The sequence below is a fragment of the Toxotes jaculatrix genome, chromosome 21, assembly GCF_017976425.1.
Source record: "Toxotes jaculatrix isolate fToxJac2 chromosome 21, fToxJac2.pri, whole genome shotgun sequence".
Taxonomy (NCBI): Eukaryota; Metazoa; Chordata; class Actinopteri; family Toxotidae; genus Toxotes; species Toxotes jaculatrix.
In genome coordinates, this window is record NC_054414.1 from 12,650,458 (window position 1) to 12,674,607 (window position 24,150).

Here is a 24,150-nt window from a genome sequence, read left to right on the forward strand (position 1 = left end):
TACTGCCAGTTGCACACATTTCTATCGCTCTCTCTACAGAGACGAAAATCACATTTGATTCAATTTGATAACAGAATTGGGTCATGATTTGAGAAATGTTCCTCGCACCACAGCAGGGACACACACAGAGAGACACACAACACTCTCTCTGCCAGCTTAGTCTATGGCCTGCCAGCCGCTCCACCGTTGCCAATTAATTTTATTGGGAGTTAATCATGTTATTTATGCTCATTAAGAGCGAGCAGTCTTCTCAGGCTCTGCACTGTCAACTCAAGTGAAAGATCTCAGAGTGCTTGAATGCCATGGCCATGAAAGAGAGACATTGGATTCTATAGCTTAGGAATTTAGGTGTGAAATTAGACATTGAATATGAGGTTAAAGTGGAAACTTTCAGCCTTAAGATTAGTGCTTTTTAGTCCATAACAAGGAAAAAGCGGGTGGATGAAAAAAGGTCCCTTTTGTTTTTTTTTTCCTTACAGCGTTTTTAACCGTGCTTAGCACCTGTACAGATGACAATGTTGGTAACAACTGTTGGATGAACTGCCATTTTAGTAACTTTGGCAATAACACCACTTTTTATCTAGCGCCACCATCAGGCCAAAATTCTGTCCCACGCTGTTTTATGACCAAATTACTGCAAAACTAATTCTCATTAGTATCAACTTTGTGCTTTGTGGTAAATATCACATGTGAGCATGCTAATGTGCTGAGCTATGATAGTGAACATAGTTTGGTTGGGGCATTCACGAGCTGCACTGAGTGGTGATATATTTTATGAAATGGTTGGGAGGTGGCCTTCACGGGGAGGTAACTGTCATGGTTAATTTCTTCAACATTCATTAAACACATCAGCTCATGAAGAAGTGTGGCTGACAGCATTAATGAATCTTTACCCAGGGTCACTGTCTGATTAGTGCCAATCAAGGGCTGCCCAGTAACTGAGCCGGACACAGTCTGAGAATATGAGGGATGGACAATCTTGATTGGGGCAAAACAAACAAAAAAAAAGTATAAGCACTAAGTACATTTACTCAAGTACTCTGTCTGCTTTACTTATGTATTTCCTGTCTCATGCTTTACATGCTATTATACATGCTGTTATAGTTGCTAGTTACTTTTCAGATAAAGATTCTTATTTCTTCTGGCATTTGAACACTGTAGCAAGTTTTGACAAATGAAATGCTCTTTTCACAATTTTCAGAGTTAAACATTGGAGTGAGAAGGAGAAGGACACTTTTTTGTCTTTGGCAAAACTGAGGAAATATGCATGAATCCAGACGTATAATAGTAGCGCTAAATTAAAGCTGCAGTGTAATGTCTTTACTGAAAATACTATGACCTCTTTGCAAACCATATTTTCATTTAAATCTTTCTGACAGAGAAACCAAGGCACATAACCGAGGAACAAAGTATGAAATACTTCTCAATTAAAAGAGCACACAGCTTGAGAGTTCATCTGACTTTATTAAGTGATGTGAGGATCACAGGGCAGCTAGCCATGCAGAGAACTAGCCTGGTAGTGCGCGTTAAAGTGAGAAAGTGGAATTCACCTGGCTAATACTGATCCTGAGCCAATCTTGGTTCTAGTCAGTGAAGGTAATGTTTGGGATTAGCATGGTGCAGACTGATCCGAGATGGACACTTTGTAAAAGCTGCAACACTCCCGAAGCTGGAGTTCAAAATCTAATCTTTATACACACTGCAAAAGCACAGATATACACGGACACGTGTGTGGCTACGCTTGAAAGCAGCTGAGTACAAAACAGAGTGACTGACTAGAACTGTTGTGCATAGTATTTGAAAAGATTTGTGCTGACAGGGCTAGAAGTTAATTGAGCATAGAGATGCATACATTGGTAAGTGGAACAATAAACAATAATCTCCTGTAATTTATAACTGTGAAGTTAATGCCCTTAGTTGGCTCCAGGGTTGGTTGCAAACCTTAGAGTGCTATTCAGAGCCAATATGTACAGTATCTTTATAAGGCTATTTACAAATACAGTAATTTTTAAATTTAAAGTTATTGCTGCAACAGAGGCAGCTTGTCACTGCCTTATGGTTTATCATGACACAGCAATACATGAAATGGTGTGAGGTGATTTTGCCTTTTACCACCTTTAATTACAGCAACAACATCAGTCCCTCAGCGTTACTTAGAACTAACCACGTGTGCTGGGAGAAAAGGTAGCCATTCACCAAAAATTCAACACCTTTTTGACTGCTGCATGACCTTCTGAAAGACAGAGTCTGATAGTTTTTTTTTTTTCTAAAGAAATAACACTGAGTTTGGTTTTTAATTTATCATCCTGAATAACAATATTTCTTTGCTCTGTTCGCCCCTGTAAGGAAAGCATCAGAAGGTCAAGACGAAACACGATCCTCATGTTGTAGCGCACATGAGATATGACAGCAAATATTACAGGACATTACGTACAGATAAACAACGCTGAGTGTATAATGACAGGAAGCTGATTCTAGTGATTGATTTAAGAGTTACATGGAACAGAGTGAACTATAAAATCTGTATGTGTGTGTGTGTGTGGAAAGAGCATGATTGAAGGGCATACTGAGAAAGATGCTCCCAGAGGTGCACAGAAAGCATTTGTCACATCGGAGCTGTGAAGAGCAAAAATGTACCATAATCTAATCACTGGAGAGCAGAAATACAGAAACCCCTGTGTGTGTGTATGTGTGTGTGTGTTATGACTTTCATTTGACCAAAATGTAGCAGAGAAGACTTTTAAATTTTTACACAATGTTATACCTGAATCATTTTCTAGTCAGAGCAGTGTGTGAGTGTGACTCATATGCACATCGTGAATCCATGTTGAGCTGCAGTCTGCACATACAGAACTGGATCGTCATAGTTTATATCCTTAGCTGAATCTACTGAGCCAAATCTGTTTAAGGGTTTGAAACAGCCAACCAAAACGTGTTTGCACAAGCAACTACGATAAACAGCTACACACTTTCACTGTCTCTTATGTCTTGTTTTCTCTACACAAACAATGAAATGAAGACAGTCTGCTCACAAAGTCCCCTTAGGCTTGGATATGCCTTGACATCATAATAAAGTAGTCCTCGCCCCTTTCTCGCAGACGGATGGCCAGTGGAGGTGGCTAGTGAGGTAGCCAGGCTTCCCGCACACTTATCCTCTTCTCTATGATGCTACATTTCTGTTGTGAGTGTGTATAAAACCACACAAAGTAAAGTTGTGCTACGAGAAAAGTAGCTCTAAAGAACTCTAAAGAAGCCGCCCCTCCTTTAAGTCTTAACTTTTAAAATCTTCTGCAGTAAAACGCAAAGTTGTGGGTCGTTGTCCACTCAAGCTGCTACTTCACTGCCACTTTTTGGAGGAATGGGGGTGGGTGGTTGGAGGTCAGTGAGGTGTTGGGTTAACACTCCTGAGTATTTCTCCATTGTAGTGAACTTCTCTACGAAACTGAGGGTCAAGGAGAAGTGCGCCGCCATCATATCTCTAGCAGATACTTCACAGGTACCAAGCCTCTCTTTTTCCCGCTGGTCAGTCGGAGGAAACCGTCAATCTCCTCGTTCTTCCCCACACAGATCTGCAGTGGGGGAGTCCGCAGAGGGTGAGGGAAGGAGGGAGGGAGGGAAGAGAGGAGTATGGAGCAGGAGGAGGGGCAAGTGACAGTCAGTGATGTGAGAGAGTTTGTGGACTGAGGCTAAAAGTGTGCTGCATTGGAAGCCATAACATGCTGTCCTCTGTAATCTCAGCAGTTTTCTGCATGAATTTGCATAAATTTTAAAATGAATTCAGTGTGTGTGAGCGAGAGAGAAAAAAAAAAAAAACTGTGTGTGTTTAATGCGCGTTCACCTGGGCCTCTTTTACAGTCATCTGGCCTTTGTCTCGGTTGCCGTGGAAACCAGCGGTGACCTTCCACACCCGCTCGCCAGGGCGGACCCGCTGCACAAAGTTGGCTGGGAAAAATCCCACCTTGTCTCTGCTTTTCCCCTGTTTAACACATCCAGACATGGACACATGCACCCACACACACACGTAAACAGTCAGTTTTGCACCACAGTACAAAAATCTGTAACGATGATTTCCCTTAGTCTGAGTAAAAGTCACCCTCTGCGGAATAAGCCAAAATCTGCTGCCTTGCAGATGAAAGGAAATCACTACATATGTTTCAGGACAAACAGCAAAACCAACACAGGCAGCTGCCACTACGGTCCTTGGCAGTCCTTGGCTGAGCATACACAATTAGGTACTTTGCATTTTCATTTTTGTTTACTTGACCAGTTGCCTAAATATGCATCACATTCATATCACAGTAACAAAATGGAATTCAAATGAACCAGGACAATTAGCAGGAAAACGTTTTTGTTCCCTAATTAGCAGCAACAATACTAGACCAAAAAGCATCTGTATTTGCAGAGCCATAATCCCCCACTATTCTATTCAGAGGCTCTGTCAAGCAAGCGTACAAAGCCATTGAGTTTTAGAGTCACATGACTCCACATTTAGCAGGTGCTGCTTGGACCCAGATGTTGCTTCCTCCACACTGAGAAAAAGCATGTTTACAGTGAAACAGCAGAAGATTTCTGTGGCATTTAAATGTCACTTTTCTGAGTGCAGTTTGCAAGGCTTAATATTACAATTACTCTCATTAAATCTAACAAAATGTTTAGTTTTGGTTCATTTTAATGAGTCCCTTAAAGTTCTTTTACTTAAACTCTTGAACTTGTTAGATAAGCACTTTATTAGCCACTTTACTGAAGCATACTGTACATCCCACTAGTTTTCCCTGGAGCTACGTTTATGTAAAGACCTCTCTGTCCTTCGGCAGGTGAAGGTTAAAATCATTAAACACTGACTGCAATCTGCTACTTCCTCTTCATGCTAACAAGCTCCGCTAACACCTAAACCTGCTGTCCTTCAAGCATACCCACTGACTCTTTGGCATTATTATCTCTGAACAGCTCTGCTTTGAATGGAAGTGTGTGTGGGACTGTAGTATCTATTCAAAGGCAGCCCTGAGATTTGTAGTGAGAATATTTTACTCCTCTAAGTACCAGCTTAGTACAAAGAAAGAAAAACAGAAAAAAGGAAAAAAGAAAGATGATGAGAAAATGTATGAAGACACATTAGTTCAGTGCATCTGAACTGGACAAGTTTTTTTTGTCTTTTTCACAACCCACCTTCCACCAGTCCTCATTGGAATCATCTGTGACTTGAACTCGATCACCAGGCCTGGAGGAAAAACAGACAGTCAAACGAAGCACTCCATGAGAAGACTTGTTTATTTACTACCAGAAACATGACAGTCACTCATAGTGATTAATGCTACAGTGAGCACCCTTTAAACTGCTTACTGCTTTCATTTCAAGTTATGTTTTAGATTTGAGTCTTGTTTGCACTGGAAGAGAAGTTGCAATACAGGAACAAGATGTTTCGCACCAAGAAAACTTTGATATCCCACATATAAGTTGGAAGATGAGGTTATTGCTCAGGGAGCACTCATCACTGTATGGATGATGTTCTTGTCCTATGTTGTTTTTTGTAAACTATTGTAAATGTCATCATGAATTTAGTTGTTTTTCTGAGGGAGCTGGACACCTCTGTCCATGTAAAGAAACGTCGTGTGTGCTGTCTTCTTGCACAGACATATCTTCAAGATCAGTGGTGAGTGTCATACCACACTCGCAGCTGTTTGTCCCTCCCGGCCTCCCAGCATGCTCCCTCCTCCCACCCTGAACCCTACGACCCCCAGCGATCATCCTGCTGAGCAGGCAGATGGTGTGTAAGTGTCTGTAAAATTTTGGCCAGGTAAACAGTTCCTCCTCGCTCAGCTGATTACTCTCATACACCCACACACAATATACAAACAAACTGGACTGACTGTAGTTCCAAGTCGTTCTTCTCCTGAGGCAGGAACTTGTACAGAGCCACGTAGGTGTGGATGGAGTGGACCTCCACTCGTTTGGGAGTCTGACAAAGAGACGGATACACAGATTTAAATATTGTCATCTGTATGTTCTTCATGAGGAAGTCTGAAACTGAGTGAAATGGACGGAGAGTTTGATAGGAGGTTGGCAGAGTGCACTTTCATCCACGAAAAATACGCTGAAAGATGAGAGGAATGCTGACTACACACCTTCAGGCTGACCCTGTCTTCTGAATCAGCCTTCTCGCTTTCAGGAGGAGTGAGCACTGGAGAGACAGACGTGTATGCACAAAGAGAAAGGGAGAGGGGGAAAGAGAAAGAGAGAGGGGGAAAGACAATATGTGTGAGAGAAAGAAAGGTCATGTGTAAAAAAGACAAAGGGGGAAAGAGAGGGGAAAGAGAAAGAAGAAAAAGAGGAGATACAAAGACAGGAGTCTTGTCACTTTGCAGCAAACAGAAGGAAGACTGGAGTCAAGGTCATTAACTGTAAAGTGGCAGCAGTGCAAACAGAGATGATCCCTTCTCCTGGGACTAAAGACAGAGAGGGAAAAGTACTGTGTACACACAAGCACACGACCTGCGCTGCATCATTTGTTAATGTAGTTTCTTCTCAGTACGGAAATGTTATAAAGGACTTTGAAGGAAACATTCACCATAGTATGAACAATTTATTAATAATGAACCATTCGTTTCTGGGATCATTCCATTGTTGGTGTAAATTTCTTTTTCTCTGTCATTTTAAGTGGGGTACTTTGACATTGTGTGAAATACGTTTATTTGCTTTTATTTATATGAGAAGATTAACACCACTCTGATATCTCCACTGTAAATATGAAGCTACAGACACCAGGTGGTTATCTTGCATATTTCTGGATCTTTCCCTGGCAGTGTGTAAAGTCCTGATTGACTCACTTCCTGGGATTTGTTCCTCTTCAACTATAGGCTGGTTTTCAAGTTTGTCTTGCGGTTTTTCTGTCTATAAAAGAGAAAAGGTTGCAGGCAACAGAGTCAGCAATATTCTTGATATGATTAATGTCTACATGAATTTATATGAATGACAGGGGTTGTCCGCGTATTTCATGTGGATGTGTGTGTTTATACCTCATGACAGGGCGACTCTGAGATACTGCCGAAGCTGGAGCGACTCATCTGAGCCAGTGACGTCCCATAGCGCAGTGCCTCGTACACAGGGTCAACAATGCCATTATCTGCTTCTACACACAGACAGACAAGGTGGAACAGAGCAACATATGTGCAGCTTTATAGCTGACAATATACTGACACAAATACACACACACACACACACACACACACACACACATTCCCCTGCACAGGCACAAACATACAGTGGCTTGTCAGGCTTCAACAACTGAAGGCCACAGACATGGTGATTAGTCATCCGGAGATTTCAGTGGTTTGGTGCTGCGATAAATCAGCCAGCGTTTCCATCACTCACCCTGAGCAGCAGGAGCCTCTCTGACCACACCCAGAGGATCGATGGTGAGCAGAGGAGAGCTGAAGTTTCTCTTGAAAGCTCCTGTCTGATGGCCCGAGCAGAGAGAGGAGGAGACAGAGGACAGAAAAAGGAGGACAGGGGAAGGAGAAATGTTACTTGAGGCAGAAAAAAAAAGACAAAAGGGCAGGTGTAATATTTTGCCTTCAGACAATAGCAGAGGTTTTATCTGGGAAAGGTGGGCCTACAGTATGTGCTGAGTGAGAAAGCTGAGTAGCTGAAAATATAGTAGTATAAGTCTTCTTCAGTGTTCTTTCAGTATTTCAACTCAACAGAAATATCCAACAGATAATTTTGCAGATATAACAGAAGCACTCTTTAGGAAAAAGGCACCTAACTTATGTTATTGTATCTCTTGGTATTTATATTCAATTTTCAGTTATTCCCATGTGCACTTTCAGCAAAGTGAAGGTTAGGCATGCAAATCCACTTTTTCAAGTTGGGAGAACACTGAGGTCATGGTTAAATAAAGAAGTCACATGCTTCTTTTACACAGGGTGTGGACCCAGGGCATCTGTCATAGGAAAACACTCCATCTTGACCTCCATACCCTTACTTTTTACTATACATGAATGAATTTCACACTAAAATGAAATCCCTAATGCAGAAAAGCTGCATATGAAAGTAGTTTGTAAGAGGAGGAGAGGCTGCTTCGCCTCGTCCCTCGTGGGTTACATCTAAGAACATTTTGCTCATTTTTACATCAAGCTGTGTTTGAGATGTTTTGCATCTAAGCCCTTTGGTTTATGGACTGTTGGAGGAACAAGAGAAGTCATGATGAATAAGCAGGTAAGCTTCAGTACTTTCCTCTATAATAACAGTTTGACCCCTAATCACCTGATATATTCATGCAAACTGTATCAGTGCTAAAGAGGTAAAGACATACGTTTCCATCTTGACACATGTAGGTTAGATCACCTGATATGATCTATTACTGCACTGACTGTATTATTACCCACTGATGGTGGCAATAATACATTCACCATTAGTTTTAACACTGAATTCCTGAAGAAATGTCCCCCAGCACCGCTGTATGCCTAATGGAGTATGACTGAACTTTCCTCTTGTCTGCCTTCAAGCAAATCCATTCACGCGGTCTGCATACCGAGGCACCACAAAGGTCCGTCTCTGTCAAACTGTAGACGAGTGCAGATCTGATACTGTACAAGCTTTGATATCTGATTGTTTCTTTATTTAGCAAGAAAAACATGTGTCGCTACAGTACATGACTCATCAGCCTAAGAGATAACATTACAAAGTCCTGTTTTTGACAGAGGGGCTGTGATAAATCAGATCTGTGTGCTGCAAATAGAAACAGTTTATAAAGATAGTATCTCAGCTTTATTTATCCTGTTTTACAGTGAGTGATAAATGCTCAAACTAACACTCAGAGAATGAACTACCTTCATTATATCCACAGCATTTACAGGGCCATGCATCATTTTGCTGGCAAAACATCCCTCATGTTAAACTTGTCACTTATCGGTTTACATAAAAAAAAAATATTCTGCATTCATGATATGACAAGAGAAAGATTGTTGATAAATAATTTAGCTTTTGACTGTTTATTTTTCTGCTTATCACCAACAGTGTCTGACAGTCAAAGCAAAGAAATATATTTATGTAGAGGAAAATATGACAATATGACAGAGAGTAGACCATCTGAAAAGTACAGAAGTCATCCAAAAGTGAAACACCGCTTTGAGGTATTGAGGGAGTGTGATGGCTGCTTTCAGGACTGACAGACAAGAATTTGCCCAGAATCGCTTCTTTATCTCCTTTGATCACAGAACAGAAACTTCACCTCTGCACGGAAATAACTGCATGAAACTCTACTCTAAAACATAAATGAATAGTGTGATTATATAAGAGCTCATCATATTTTTAACCAGTGATGTGATTATAAAATAGGAAAACAATATTTCAGACGACCCAGTCAAATTAAAAATTAACAACATATGCAATGTAATGTAATGTTATGATATTTACTAGTTTTACTCATTTAGAAAGAATGTGTGCTCACACTGGCCCTGCAACTAATGATTATTTCTATAATCAATTATTTTCTTAATTAATTGAATGGTTTGTTAACGGTCTGAAAAAAGTTTAAATTACTAACAAATTCTTTTAATGTAAGTGATATAAAACAAGAAAAGGCAGCAAATCACAATATTTGAGAAGCTGGAAATAAGTACGATTTTGGCATTTGGGAACAATTAATCAACCATCAGTTGCATAATTTTCTGTCGATCGACTCATCGATTAATCAGTCCAAGTGTCTCTAAGTTTGTGATGCAATTTTATTTTTGTCCTAGGAATTGTTCATTATCCTTGTTTTAATCTATTTGTCCCAGGAAACAATGGACACAAACAAAATAAAAGTGCTCATTGTAAATAAACTTGGCAAATGCTTCACTTAACTTTCAGATTATGATAATTAATGAGTGGCAACTGGCCTCATCTCCTCTGCCAGTACTTTCCACCACATTGAACAAACTGGAGGTAGATGAATTATCTCCTCAGCATCACAAACCTTCCCTTTCACATCAAATAGGCAAACACTATCCCAATGATTACATCTCAGCATTTCAGTAATGGTGAGTGTGCAGAGTTAGTGGACAGACAACAGACAAGCAATAATTTCACACTTTGCTCAGCGGAGATGCAGAGAAAGCAAGATTGGACACTGACCACTGGAATATAAAAGAGGAGACTCACACAAAGTCTGGTTAGAATAGGTGTGTGTGTGTGTAAAGCTTTCCTGCAGAGGCACTTTTTTATGCAGAGCTCAGCAGGTCTATTTCTTTAATCAAACTATAATACATCTTTAAATTTAATTAACATTGATTAGCAAAAAGTTGTCATGATTCCAAAGTAATTTAAACCTGCTCGATTCTGAGGACCTTTTAAAGCAACTGGTCATATATGAGTGCGCTCAGAGAAAGGGCTGAGGGGAGCTGTGGTCATCGACGTTCATTTTTCATTTTGAATTGCATGACTTTGCATAAACACTCGCTTGTGCAAGTTGTGCCTGATCAAATTGTATTGTATGAATGACAAGTTGTGGAAGAAGTAATGACTTTAAACAAGTTTAAGTTATCTCACCGTAGCTCTCGAATAAATGTAGTGGAGTAAGGAGTTCAATGTTTGCCTTTCTATATAGACGTATAAATTAGCATAAAACAGAAATGCTTAAGTACAGGTATCTGTAAAGTGTACTGAATGCACTGACGTGCATTCATAAAGCCTCACTAAGATGGCCTGCTTCTCCAGCTCTCCACTTGACTCTGCTGCCAGCTGACACTCTGCTCTCTCCTCCCTGCAGCAACTACACTGCTGCTCTGTCTGGCCTCAAGTCATCCCAAGAGTGTGACTGGCATTTCTAATCAGCAAATCGCAGTGGACCACCCTGAATCAACTCGCTGCAATTCGTTTTTCCCACAAAATCACACAGATGAGGACAATATCACAATGATGTCCAGCTATTTCTGCATGAACAGGACGTCTGATGCCCTAAATCGGCTCTACAGTCCATTTTTTCTACATTTCCTTTCGATTTCAAATATGTATCATTAGTATACCATAATTTCAAAACAGCACCTGAGCAATTACAGCACATTAAATGCAATCTAAGTAAAATTTCACGAGCTATTTGCACACAGCAGCTTTTCGGTTAAGTGTGCATGAACCTCGGCCCTTAAGTTACGTAGATGTATGAGAAGTAGCCTCAAACTCCATCCGCTTTTTGTAAAATGCCTAATCCTTGCTTTGATGAGTGTGCAGTGATCGAAAAGGACACTGCCGAAGGCTTGGCGGGATCCTGCCGTGTCATATCCTCGAGGGATTGTGAGCGCCTCAAACACACTGAATTTCACACTGAATTAGCCAGACCAGCTGGTACAGGGAGATATTGATTTTCCAACAGAGTTGGGGGGGTGAGGGGTGGAGGAAATGTAGCACCCAGACAAGAGAGAGGAAGAGAGGAGGGTGTTATGTGAGAAGAGCAGCACATGCGGGAGAAAGGACAAAAAGGCTGAGTGAAAAAATGTTGGGACCTGGCCACTGAAACTTTATCAGTGTCATTCTTCTCAGTTTTTTGTTCCTCTTATGGCATTTCTAGTTGGAAGATAGCTTTATCCCACTGCTACCCTTTTCACGCGTTTTCAGTGTCTTAGTTGACTTTGCAAAGCTCTGGTCAATCCACATTTCCATTTATAACCACTACCTTTTTGTCTCTGCTGCTTTGAAAAGGGATTTATCCTCTTTTAACAAGATGGGGGCTTTGAGGCTAAGCATGTTACCAGGACTAAAGACTATGCCAACCGACTGTGAGAGACAATTACAGCATCCAGATGTTATTCAATTCTGCTGACACAATGCATTCTGCATTAGTCTCTGCCTTACAGAGAGATTGTGTGTATTTCCGATACATTTTAAAAACAAATACAATAAAAGATAAAAAATGTAATTTAAATTGGGTAGCTTGGAGACAAGTGCAGCAAATCAGCAAAGCAACTGAACAACACTGAATTTAACATTATTAATCAGTAAAAAGCCAACCTGAACAAATGGTGATTAAGCATTTTATCCTAATGAGAGTTGTCTCCTCAAGGGTGGCACTGTTCCTTTCCACAACACAGTGACAAATTTCAAGAGAATGAGAAAACACAATAATAAAAACGTGATAATAAAAAAGTGTCACTTTTTAAATAAGCCACCTAAGCGCTGAGACAGAAAAAAAAGACAGACAGGTCAGAAAAACTGAGTGATCAGTGCAGTAAAAGTGAAATGTTTAAGAAAAAGAACGATGGAATTTTTCATACAAATGAAATTATTAAATTAAATTAAAATTTGTGACTTTGTGTTACCATTTATTCTCTGTGGACAGAAAGGTGAAATTGTTAGCTTCATAAAGACACACTGTGCATGGTAGTGAAACCTGATGATTCTGTACCTTGCCGTTACAGGGCTGCTGGGAGAGCTCTGATGAGCACCAGAGGTGGGCCGCCAGCTTACAGGCTTTACAACGCAGCCCCTGCTTGGAGTTCCCTGCAAAGACACCAGCAGTGACATTAATACACAGCCCTCTTGGTAGACTGAAGAGTGACAGCTGTCATATTCCTGTTATCACCAACAGGTTAAGATCACTGCAAACTGCAATATTATGTTTTGTAGTCACACTGGAAGGGAAATAAAGCAGACTGCTTGTTGCCACAGAATTATCTGTCCAGTGTGGTTTTATCTATGGTATAATTTGTGAGTAAAAAGCTTCATTACTATGGCAGATGCTGCCATAATAACTGTGACTGATCAATGTGCTCTTAAGACTGGCCTGAAAGCTTAATAGCTTTGCCAGTTATGAAGCATTTACAGTTCACAAATGTGTCCCTCGTACACAATAATCACAGCCCTGAATTGATTCTGATCCGCAGGCTGCCAGATGACTGAATCCAGCTGATGTGTACTCTATATCCTGCCATTTGAGTGCTTCTTTCTAATAGATTGTGAACCGGGGCAGTTTCTCTGGTGTCAATTTGCTAAAGAAAGCAAAAGAGAATAATAAAGACACAGCATGAACTTGAGACACATTAAAATGTGAAATATTTTCTAAGCTGATGTGTCTTTCTTTGGGTCAACACTGATCAATAAACTTAGGTTTGTGGAACATGAACCAACCAAGAAATAAAAAAGAAGAAAGTTTTATTTCACTTTAGCCATCCCATTTTAATGGTAGGAAGTAAAACAGCTGAACTGTTCAAATGATTTTGTTTTATAGGGTATAGCTGAGAAAGGTCCACAAACCAATAATGGGAAAAGGTAGTATAACTCCCTGTGTAGATATGTAAATGGGAAACAACACTGCACCACAGGGTGAAGAGGCAGAAGCTGCAGGTGCAGAAATGTCAAAACCTGAGCAAATAAATCCCCATACTGTCTGCATATTTAGATATAGTACCACAAGTGGTATTGGTTTTCTGGTTTGGATGAACTGACTGTTACTGCTCACATTAGACAGTATCCAACGGTCGACTTATTCCTCCTGGAACACATTCATTTCCATCATGATGTAGTGATTTAACACACCTGGTCAACATCTGCATCCTTTAAATGAATGTAATGTTCCTTTTCTAAAGCACATGGACTGGTCTTATACTGGATTAACTGGCCTACCTTGGATCATGTGTTTGCATCGCTGGCAGCTGGCAGGCCTACGGAAGACGTGCTCCTGGAAACAGTGGGTCTTGACCGGCTGCATCAGCTGGGCCTGAGTCTTTGGCTGAGTTTTGGAGGTGACGGACAGTGAGGGACTGATTGAAGGTGAGTGTGATGACAATGAAGGGTTGGGACTGATTGAGGGGGACAAGGAGGGAGAGCGCTCATAGGCCAGAGGGGACTCAGAGAAGGGGGGAGGAGATGGTGGAGGTGGTGGTGTGGTGATGAGGGCGGAGGGTGAGCGGGCTTCACCATTGCTGCGCTGGAAAAAGTTGTCCACACTCTTGCTGCGCATGACTGATTTGAAGGACAGGGAGCGCTTCAGCCGCTGCAACTAAAAGAAAACACAAAGATGATATTTAGGAGAGGTTCTACAATGAAAAATATTTCAAATTTACATCAGTTCCAGGAGAACAGTGGTTCTATTTCACTTTTATTTCGATGTATTTAGTTTTGTTTTGTGATTCATTACAGCCTAACAAACTATATATATACGCAAGTGAAATTTTAAAGTGGGAACAATACAAGTAGCCTTTGAAATGACAAAAGAGTTGAGTCCAGCTCGACGGGCTGTGTGTTAGCTCTACCCTCTGACTGTCCTTGCCCTACCAGGCTGGCTTCAGATCCTCCTTCTTCAGCTTTTCTCTCCCCATTCCTTAGATCGCAAATTTGCCATCCCTTGTGAATCTACGCAAGTCAATACCCCTTAAAATTCACATTTGATTAGTTTTATTGAGCGGCCTGCACCTTCGCATTTGATGCAGTCAGTGATGCATGGCAAACACAGTGTTTATCTTTGACTCTGCCTGCCTCCATTTCCCACATGCTTGCCATCCAGTGCTCTTGGCCACAATAAAGGGGAACTGATAATGACAAACAATTACAGGGATTTATGAGCTATGGGACCCAATATATGGAAATAATGACTTCTGAGGACTCATACACTCAATAGAATGGCCTGGAGAATGAGGACAAGGATGTAATAAGGTCTCTCAGACTGAAGAGTACCTCCTCAGTTTACACAGCACTCATTAGCTGTCTATGTTTGCGACATTGTTTTGATAATTAGAGTCCTCCCTCAAACTTCAAAGTTGTTTCCACGATGACTCTGAGCCTTAGTTTTGTTTATTTTATGACATGAATGTGTTTCTGCCTGTAGCAGAATAGCAAAAGCGGACGTTTTTCCTCTGCAAGAAAAACGTAAAGAAAACATAAAAGCTGTCTAACCTTAAATCACTGTTTTCATGCATGTTTATGGGTGAGACGGTAGCATCCTCATCATGTCTATTGCTCCTCTGAGCTTTGAAAGCCACCGCTTTTCCCATCTGCACTCCTTCGCAGAAAATCTGATCAATAGCATTGAGCAGGTTCCTCTTTTTCTTCTTTAAGCTACAGATTCACAGATGCCAATTAGTTTGAGTGATGAAAAGTCCTCTCTGTTGACCCATTAGTGTGTGCCTCTCATAAATGTTTTCTACAGGGAGCTGAGCCCATGCTTTCCTTAATGGCCTTTTCTTGGCTCGACCGGTGGTCCATTCAGTAATGGATGTTCCTCTCTATTAGATTTTTAACTTGTCTGACTTTGTTAATCTTCTCTGTGGTGAAGGCCTGCCTTTGCTTCAGTTCCAAGGGAAAAGGAACAATTTCTTCCAGCACAAACTAGGCAACACAAGACTGATAATCAATAGGTTAATATACCACCCTCAGCTTTTACAAAGATTAAAGAAACAAAGACATAAAAAAGGTTTTAACTTAGGCTGATGTGAAAATAAAACTATTAGCCTTAGGTGTAACTGAGCATTGCTACTCCCAACTACAGTATACTGACACAGGGCAGTTTACAATGCTACATCGGTTTCTGTTAAAATTTATAGTCTGTACGAATGAAAGCAATAAATAAAAGTTACATGCATACGATGTAAGTGTGTGGCTTTATACAGGTCATCAGTGGGCCTATAATCTCACAGCTGATCCCTTTTATCCTAACCTATAAAGTTTACGCCTAAGTGCTATCAAAGAAATAGTCCAGCAAAGGTGTTTTATGACTGTTCTCCAAAAGTACAAAGACGCAGTATAGTTTCTGCAGCTTGGCAACTGCTGTGAACACTTTCATGGGTCAGCATTAGTCCAAGTTAAAGTGCAGTATATGTCAGAAAGAATGAATGCATTTTATGAATCCTCATAAAATTGTGTCCGTTTGTGGGCAGTTTTTTAAGGTTTTGGTTTGGCTTCTCACATCCTGTAGTTCATACTGTTCTTTTATTTTTCTTAAATTATTTGTGTTAATAGCCACAACTTAAGGATGAGCAGGAGGTTGCCTTAAATATTGAATATCTTTTACAGGAAAGATACTCAATATCAAAAATATCTAATTATTATCTCTCAACATGACCCTTTTCTTCCTCATAATATCTCAGTAAGTCAAATCATTTCCAATAAAATAAACTTGTTGCCAGAAAATGGCACTTACACCATCAGTTCAGGGAAATTTAGATAGTACAGCAAACATTGGCAGAGTATTGTACCCAAAAGCTGAATGGCATCCCACTACATACCACTATCTTGATTATCTCCTAGCCTTTGTGGTTACTTTAATTATAAGCGGCATATGTGGCTTGTGTTATAATGTTTGTTTGTATAGCTGCTAGTTTGCTGGTTGGTACCATGTTTTCTTACATCCCATAATGTCTTCCCCAGGAAACAGAAATCAAAAGCAGAGTTCTAATGAATGCAAATCTCTATATTTCTCTATCGCACTCTTGTGTCTCTCAGTAAGGTTTTGAAAAGTCTATTTATGGATCACAGAACTGGAGACCCATCACACTCTGAACTACTGACAGCAATTAGCTCATCACAGTGCGAGTAGTGTAGTGTACTAGAACAGACTGTGGGAAAAAAATGGTAAAACAGGAGGAAGAAATGGGAAAAAGAACATAACAAAAGAAGAGACAGACTGAAAATACCACACCACCACTATCCACCCCCTCGTCTTTGAAAGCTCAATAATGCACCGGGGCCCTTCTCGATCACCCCTCTGACAGACACAGTACAAACGGTACAGTGAAGAGACTGAGGAGATGTCTCAGCCTTGTTCTTCGGCCGTTTGAAAATGAGCACAGAGCGGAGAGATGTTTGGTGAAGGCTTCTATAAATAGGCTGTTGTGAGGACTGCCTGGATAAATTAATGATTAAGAAGTGGGGGGGGGGGGGGGGGGGGGGGTGTTCACACAAGATGCCTGTGAAAGGCGAAAAGTCATCATGCTGCCACTATGATGCAGATGCAACTCCCTGTGTTTTTCCTGCACTGTCTGAGGTGACTGCTGAGGAAGAGCATCATGAAAGAAAAAATCAAATCTCTGTGCTAATGGTTCTACATGTGAACACATCTTGAACATTAATAGTTCAGTTAAGTTCACCCTGGATCTAGAAATCCACAGGAAAGACAATTTAACACAAGGTCTTTTTTCCTCTGGAAAAGACTCTAAACATGGTTTCACAAAGATTATGTATTTAGTTGGAATTCATTCATGAAATGCTTTGGTACTAAAATATCAGTCTTCTTTACATAATTAACAGTAATGAAGAAACAGAAACTTCATGTCTGCTGGCAGTTTTGGCAGCTGCCACACGGTTGGCACGTCTCGTCGGGTGGTCCGGTCTTGTCAAGGAATCAGTCCAGGGTGAGCTGGGTGCAGATACATAAAACTCAGTGCTTTAAGTCATAAAAATAATTATTACATCAGGTTTATACGCCTCTCTTGGATAAGAAATGCTTATTTTTATCCTTGGTCTTGCACTTGAACGGTGCTAGAGCTGCCTTTCCTGTCCTTATGCACGGTCACTACACAGCAGCATGTTGTATACTGCAAGCTCTTACAGCCTATTGACTGATGACATGAGAATATTGTTTTGTACACATTATGCCCATGTCTTAGAACTGCTATTCTGAATTGATTGGATGACAGTATGTAAATGTACATATTACACTTTTTAAATAAACCCCAGTTTCTGTTTGAAAAGTGGTACATGCTATCTTAGCTTCTCCCCATTATTCCTACATCTGGTATCCAGATCCAGGATGAATCCATAATTGCCTCTCTGCAGAAGCTTTATCTGCAGTCGGGACACAGTTGAGCAACTTGCACCCCAGTGTCTGCCAGCTCTTACACATGCCCACTGCAGAGTTTTTCTCAGGACATCTCTAGCTGCACATGATATTCAAAATATTACTGAACATAATGGAGCCTGGTTAAGTTTGGGATTCTTCTGGCAGTGACCTGAGCTTTGAATTAAAGGTGACCTGATTAGGCACTGCTCCAGCTGGACCTTGTTAGGAAAAAGTGCACCACCTGAAACAGGCTTTTGTGCGAATAGAAAGTTGTAATGCATCACTGCACAAGCTGCATTGCTGGTGACAGAGTGAAAACGACAGTTCAACTACACTTTTTCCTTACAGAAAGTACAATATTTCCTTTTCCCATCTCAGTGTATTAGAGGGATTTTAAGTAGCTGAGACATTCTGACACTATCTGAAAAGCACTTGTGAGGAGGGAAGTTTAATATTGTTAGTAATGTCATTTCATGTGAAAATTACAAGTATGAAAAATTAGATTCAGGTGTAATGAATTTAACTTTGATGTGTAACAGTTTTAAGTTACTTGAGAGGTTCTTGTGCTCTTTTACAGACACACTGTTCTGCTCACTTATTACTTGATGTATTACTTACCAAATCACTGTCATGTCACATTGTTATACATTATACCTACATATATTATAGACTCTATCAATTATAGATTAAGAAAACTAAAAAAATCAAAGATTGCATGACAAGCTAAAATAAGGCTTTTATTTTAAGGATTTTGCAGATGAGAATCTGAGGTGTCTCTCTAACCTTTTTACACTACAAGGTGTGAATCAAGATAGAAATATTCTCATATGATTCTCTCATTGTCACTTTCACAGCCCTGTGTGTGGCTACCAAATATCTGGCTATTGTATGAAGGGCTGTTTCTTAGTGATGCATGAGCCTCTGGGTAGAAACAACTCCACCGGCTCACAGGCTGTCTGCCTGAGTGTGCAGCAAAATGGAGCTTGCATTTCCAAATCCAGCCTTTTAAAAGGCTTAGCTGCACAAGGAGCTTTTGCAGTCAGCATTAGGTGACTGCCACCATGGCCCTTTGATGTTCACACAATGTTGAAAAAACAACACTCACAACAAGTTGGTTACTTATGATTAATGCATGATCGTGTACACCAAAAGCAGAGACAGAGTGGTGACTTTCTAGACAAATCCAAAGCACTGGCTTTTAAAAGATGTCCTGCTTTTAATTTGAGCCGCCCTAAACTAACTATCATACAGTGAGACAAGTGACTCATTGTATATCATCCTGTTTTTCCACAGTGCATCTAAAGGAGTCAGTATTGTAAGTCAGTTAACTTGTTTCACGGCTGGTCTTTGTTACAGTCCCACACCAAGCTGAAAGCCTTCATCAGTCCTTGGGAATCAATTATAATACAAGAGAAACAATGAGAGGTGCAGGACAAGATCATTATATTTGTATTCAAAGCATAACCTTCTTTATTGATTTTTTAGGTTTGCTCAGGAATCTTTATCTTAGATAAACGAGGGACAGGCGTAAAAGGATATTCTACAAAGCAGAGATGAATTATTCAGTTGATAAAACTGTCTTACACTTGGAGCGAAAGTCCTTTTTTAAAAAAATTAATAATTAATTTTATTTCAGTGCCAGTGACTTACTAGCAGTGCACTCTTCAGGAGTTCACAATAAAGTTATTTTGTAGTTACTAAGCAACACAAGCTCTTTATGAATGAACACATTTTTGTTAATGCAGTCAGAGGTGTGTTTTTTTTTTCAGGTTTTTTTATTCAAGGTGAGTCTGCCATTTAGAACTGAAGATCAGAACTATCCATTATAAAACTTCATTTCTTCCACTCCCTTACATCAACAGCCTCGTCTTTTACAGAGAAAACAACTTCACTGTCACTAAAGCAGCAACCTAAGGTCAGTACTAAATAAAGGCTAAACAAAGTCCATACTTTTCCCCCAGCAGACTCCACTCTTATCCTGACACTGCACAAGGGACTCTGCTGGATCAGCAGCATTTCTGAACTCAATCAAGGACAGTAATTCAATGACTTCACCATTAATCAAAACGGTGCCGGGTCAACAGTGGATACATGAGAACAATGGTGACACTGTTCTTTGTGTATTTTCTGTCATTGTAAATATCCATCTCTCCCTGTCTTCCTCATTGTGACTCTGTCTCCCTCTAACCCTTCATCTGTTTTCTGTGCAGACCATAGTTTGTTTCAAAGGTCAACAGTACAAGTCAATCATTCTGGCAGGCGAAACACAAACATATCACGGCCTGTCAGAAGTTAGGTGAGTGATTGATGTATCCTCCTGCTAACAGCGATACAGAAGAAACAAGCACAAGGAGGCTGAATACACTTTGTTATGAAATGTCATCTACAATCACATGAATGGTGCGGACACATGCTGGTACACATCAGAAAAGCTCTGCAGTTGTATTTTCTCATTAAAGAAGTTTAGTTATCTACTGACACAAGAATTCAGAAGTTATCCAAGAGGAAATGAAATGTCACCACTGTCAAATCTCGTCCAGAGCTAATCAAAGAAAACAGCATCATTTTCCAGTTTTACAACTAAACATTTGAATATAATATTTGTTTCATGAACTGTAAAAAAAAATAAATTGGAATTTGACCATTTTCATGTTGCATAATCATCAGTAGTCAGTAAAACCGGAGATAAGAAGGATGTGAAATTGAGTCTTAATTAAAAAAGAATGCATACTGAACTGGCAACGCTGGTCTTGCACCATTCTCTGACAAATGAAGAGACACTGCCACTTGCCCCTTCTTTTGTGGTCCGGCTTCTTAATTTGGCTCGTCCCCTCTTTTTCTGTTTCTTATATCCTCTCCCCACCCCCTCTTTTTCCCTTTCTCTGTCATTCCTGGCAGGACATCTGGTTGGCCACCCTATTCTTAAATCACCTTTACCCTTTCAAGCACTCAGGCAACGATCGACAGCCAGTCACTCAGAGCTACGGAGGAAGAAGACAGTGTAGGAAAGGAAAGAGTAGGAGAGTAGAGACATGACGACAGAAAAATTAGGTTATGTGAAGTGCAGGTGGATAAAGAAACGGCTTTGGTTTTAATTTAATGGGCCAGTCTATGGATAAAAGAAAGGAAATACATACTTAAAGTGTAGAGCAAAAAAAATAATTAGATAAGCAGATGAGAAAGCCTGCCGAAAAGAAAAGTTTGTGAGAAGAGAGAGCTCTGGGAAGTTGGTGTCAAGGGCAAAGAAACCGCTGCCATCATTTCAGCTCATAAAAACGTCTTTGTGTTGGCTGAGAACGTGATGGGCTGTATGAAGGCCCTGTGGACGGGGCCACAGCACCACCTTGCATTATCAGCATCTAAACCCACTGGCTTTTGTGAATATTAAACTTAATGTAGCTGCTGATTCTGAGCACAGCTCTCGTTTCATCCACTACTAAACAATGAAGAACTTAAAGGAACTGTTCGACATTTCCAGACATATGCCTCATCACTTTCTTGCTGAGAAACCCCTCTTATGGACATAAGGTAATTATCAAGCTTAGCTTAGCATAAAGACTAGAAACAGGGGGAAACAGCTAACCTAAAAAGAAAGAAAGTTTGTTTAATCCATGTAAAAATGACAATCTGCCATTAAATGTGGGTTATGTGATAGACAATTCCTTGGTCAAGACCAGTAACAACTGCTCCCTGGTAAGAAATAGTTTGGCATATAACTCAAGAATAGGCAAATTGTTTGATTACACAAATGAGATATACTGTGATGATTACTGAGCTTTAGAGGTGTTGGTAGGTGGGGTTTGTTACCTCTGGACGAGCCAGGCAAGCTGTTTCCCCCTGTTTCCAGTCTTTGTGCTAAGATAAGCTACTGGCTGCTGCCTGCAGTTATGGGAGTGGAGTCAACCTTCTCATCAGCAAGAAAGAGAATAAGCATATTTCCCAAACTGAATAACCATTCCTCTTCTTAACCATGGCTTTGTCTTTCCATACCTCAAACTTTCGTCATCATCTTCACATTTGCTGTACCTTACTAAACGCAAGACACTTGAGCGGCATGTGCTACAAGTGATTAGGGAGGAATAATAATATTTTTGGAGCCATCACCTTGCCTGTAGGTGGAGGAGGTGGAATAACTATTCATTCTCTGTCACAGCCTCTATTAGAAGCACTCCAGAAAGCTGGTGGGCCCACTTAGCACTGTAATAAATACTCTGAGAGCCGAGGGACGGTGAAGAGACAGAGAGGGAGAGGAAAGGGAGCGATGAAGGAGAGCTGATGAAGAGATGAGAAGGACTGCAGAGAGAGGGACTAAGAGGAACTGAGAAGGAGAAAGACATAGAGGCAGAAGAGGGAAAGCAAGAAGTGGAAATTGTTATGAAATGAATAGAGCGATGTGCAGAGAGAAGATTGAGAGTGACAGAAAGAAACAAGTGAAGCTCTAGAGACACCCCCAAGCAGACTACTATAAAAGAGACCCCAGTTGTAACACACATTTAATCTTTCCCTCCCCTTTTCCTCTTCATTCTTCTTCTGTGGGATGCGAATCGGTTGCGGCTCCCAGCGGGGGGGGGGGGGGGGGGGGGGGGGGGCTTGGCAAACAGAGCTACATGGCTGACGCAGCTCTGAGGATTGTTCCCTCCCAGTTCTGTTTTGTCTGGACGGCCATTTGTGTGAATTATGACCCAGCCCCTAGCTAGACACAGCAAACATCTGCTTGCTTGCTGATTGGCTCATAAATTCACGAAGCCCCTTAACGCCCACCATCCATTGTGTTGTCTGTAGTCAAATAGAAACAACAAGAAGCGTGCTCTGCCAGGCTTGTTCCTGGTCCTATTGGCAATTACCAGCAAAGGACTGTCATAATAATGTGATTGCTTGCTGCGATTGCTGCAATTAAGGCTGTTCTTGAAGCTCGTTTGAAAATGTTAAACAAAATCAATGGGATGCAGGAGATTTAGGTCAAGTCTGTAAGTGAGAATTTACTGAGTACAGCCAAGGTTTGAAGTTCAGCTCAATGTTTTTATGTCAAGAAAATGAATCAGTGATAAGAAGCCCATTAAAAAAAAAAAAAAAACTTCATAACAACTGCCTTAGGGCCCAAGAGCTCCAGGGGTCCCTAGCTTCAGGAATACTGTGTTTACTCGTTTGAGCGAAGTTGAAAATTTGTGTGGGAATATGCAGTCAATTGATATTGTCCTACTAAAGGACAATATCTAAATATCTAATACCTAAAGGACAGTATGCACAAAAGATTATGGACATCTCCGTTTCAATTCAGCTGCAGTCCCTTTCGTACTGCCTCCATTGTCTCAAAGCATCATCTTTAACTTGTCTGCTTCTTTCTGAATCTCATTCTTTACAGCTGAGGTGACTGACTCAAGAAGAAATTTACCATCATTGTAGCTCATGAACAGAGTGAATTCACGTCTTAAGTATTTTGTGCATTCCCTATACATGCCACAGAGAGAACATGTAATCTCTGCCCTCTAACTCTGAGGTCAGGGTAGTTACAAGAAATAAAGCTGCTTAGAGTTGTTATGCAAGACCTGCAGCCACCACAGAATTAGCCTCATAAGACAGACACCAACTTAGGTATGTGGGCAAGTCAAAATTCCCATAAAGAAATACTTTAATTAACACACAGAGCACGTGGTTAAACGAGTTCGAGAAAGCTTCAGACACACCCTTGCTTCAATATGAATAAGCAATTATCTATTGGAAAAGCAGTCCCATGTTTGCACAGGTGTGTTGTTACCTTTGATTCAGTCTGACAGGGCACTGTAGCCTGTGGTCGGTGAAGGTCCCTGTTTTGTGGTTCATTCTCCTTCTCGCTGATTTCCGTCATCTCGGTTCAAAGGAAAAATAAAACAAAACAAAAAACTCCTTCAACTGCAATCAAAACTTAGGCAAACTGATAAGTCCACGGCGACAGAGGAACAAGGAAACTAAGCACACAGACGTTTAAACATCGCTACAGTCTCTCGTTCAAGGAGGTAGAGCTGGTTTCGTCGGCAACATCCGTGTGAGAATTTATTCTTAAGTATAATAATGTAGTCCGTCGAAACGGTGCGTGCTGTTTTTGGGTTTTAGATTATAAATTGTTCCAGAAAAGACAAATTAAATATATAATTTCACGGAGGTAAGTATCCAGTAGCAGCAGCCAGTCGGTTTCTCCACTTCTCTCCGCTGCCTCGCTCCTCTCTCATCCACCGGCCAGCTTTCCTCCCCTCGCGCGCACAAACACACACACACGTGCGCGCGCGCGCGCTTTTACAACAACTTTGATTTCGCCGTGACAAAGTGCTCTTCTCATCCTGATTGGTCCGCGCGTGTTGAAATACGTCAAAAGAATGTGGTGGAGCGCGTCCGGATTGGCCGAGACGCGATGACGCAAGGACGCTCGG

The 24,150-nt window shown here is 40.8% G+C and overlaps 1 protein-coding gene across 1 annotated transcript; it reads right to left on the reverse strand.

Moving 5' to 3' along the window:
* Window positions 1–3,470: 3,470 nt before the first annotated feature.
* On the reverse strand, window positions 3,471–23,591 carry LOC121175431 (SH3 and cysteine-rich domain-containing protein 2-like). The gene is made up of 11 exons (XM_041029198.1): window positions 23,502–23,591; window positions 13,597–13,972; window positions 12,380–12,474; window positions 7,369–7,453; window positions 7,014–7,126; window positions 6,825–6,888; window positions 6,123–6,178; window positions 5,868–5,956; window positions 5,167–5,218; window positions 3,839–3,976; window positions 3,471–3,569 (listed from the first exon to the last, which is right to left on the reverse strand). The coding sequence occupies exons 1-11, from the start codon at window positions 23,589–23,591 to the stop codon at window positions 3,471–3,473; spliced, it is 1,257 nt and encodes a 418-aa protein (XP_040885132.1).
* Window positions 23,592–24,150: the final 559 nt, after the last annotated feature.

What these genes read in the sequence shown, in the direction of transcription:
- LOC121175431 (XM_041029198.1), bottom strand. Translation starts at nt 23,591, where the DNA reads ATGACGGAAATCAGCGAGAAGGAGAATGAACCACAAAACAGGGACCTT. An exon ending in AGAGGCTCCTGCTGCTCAGG is followed by an intron (nt 7,127 to 7,368) that starts GTGAGTGATGGA and finishes GTCTGTGTGTAG; the next exon opens with AAGCAGATAATGGCATTGTT. An exon ending in CCAATGAGGACTGGTGGAAG is followed by an intron (nt 3,977 to 5,166) that starts GTGGGTTGTGAA and finishes TGTGTTAAACAG; the next exon opens with GGGAAAAGCAGAGACAAGGT.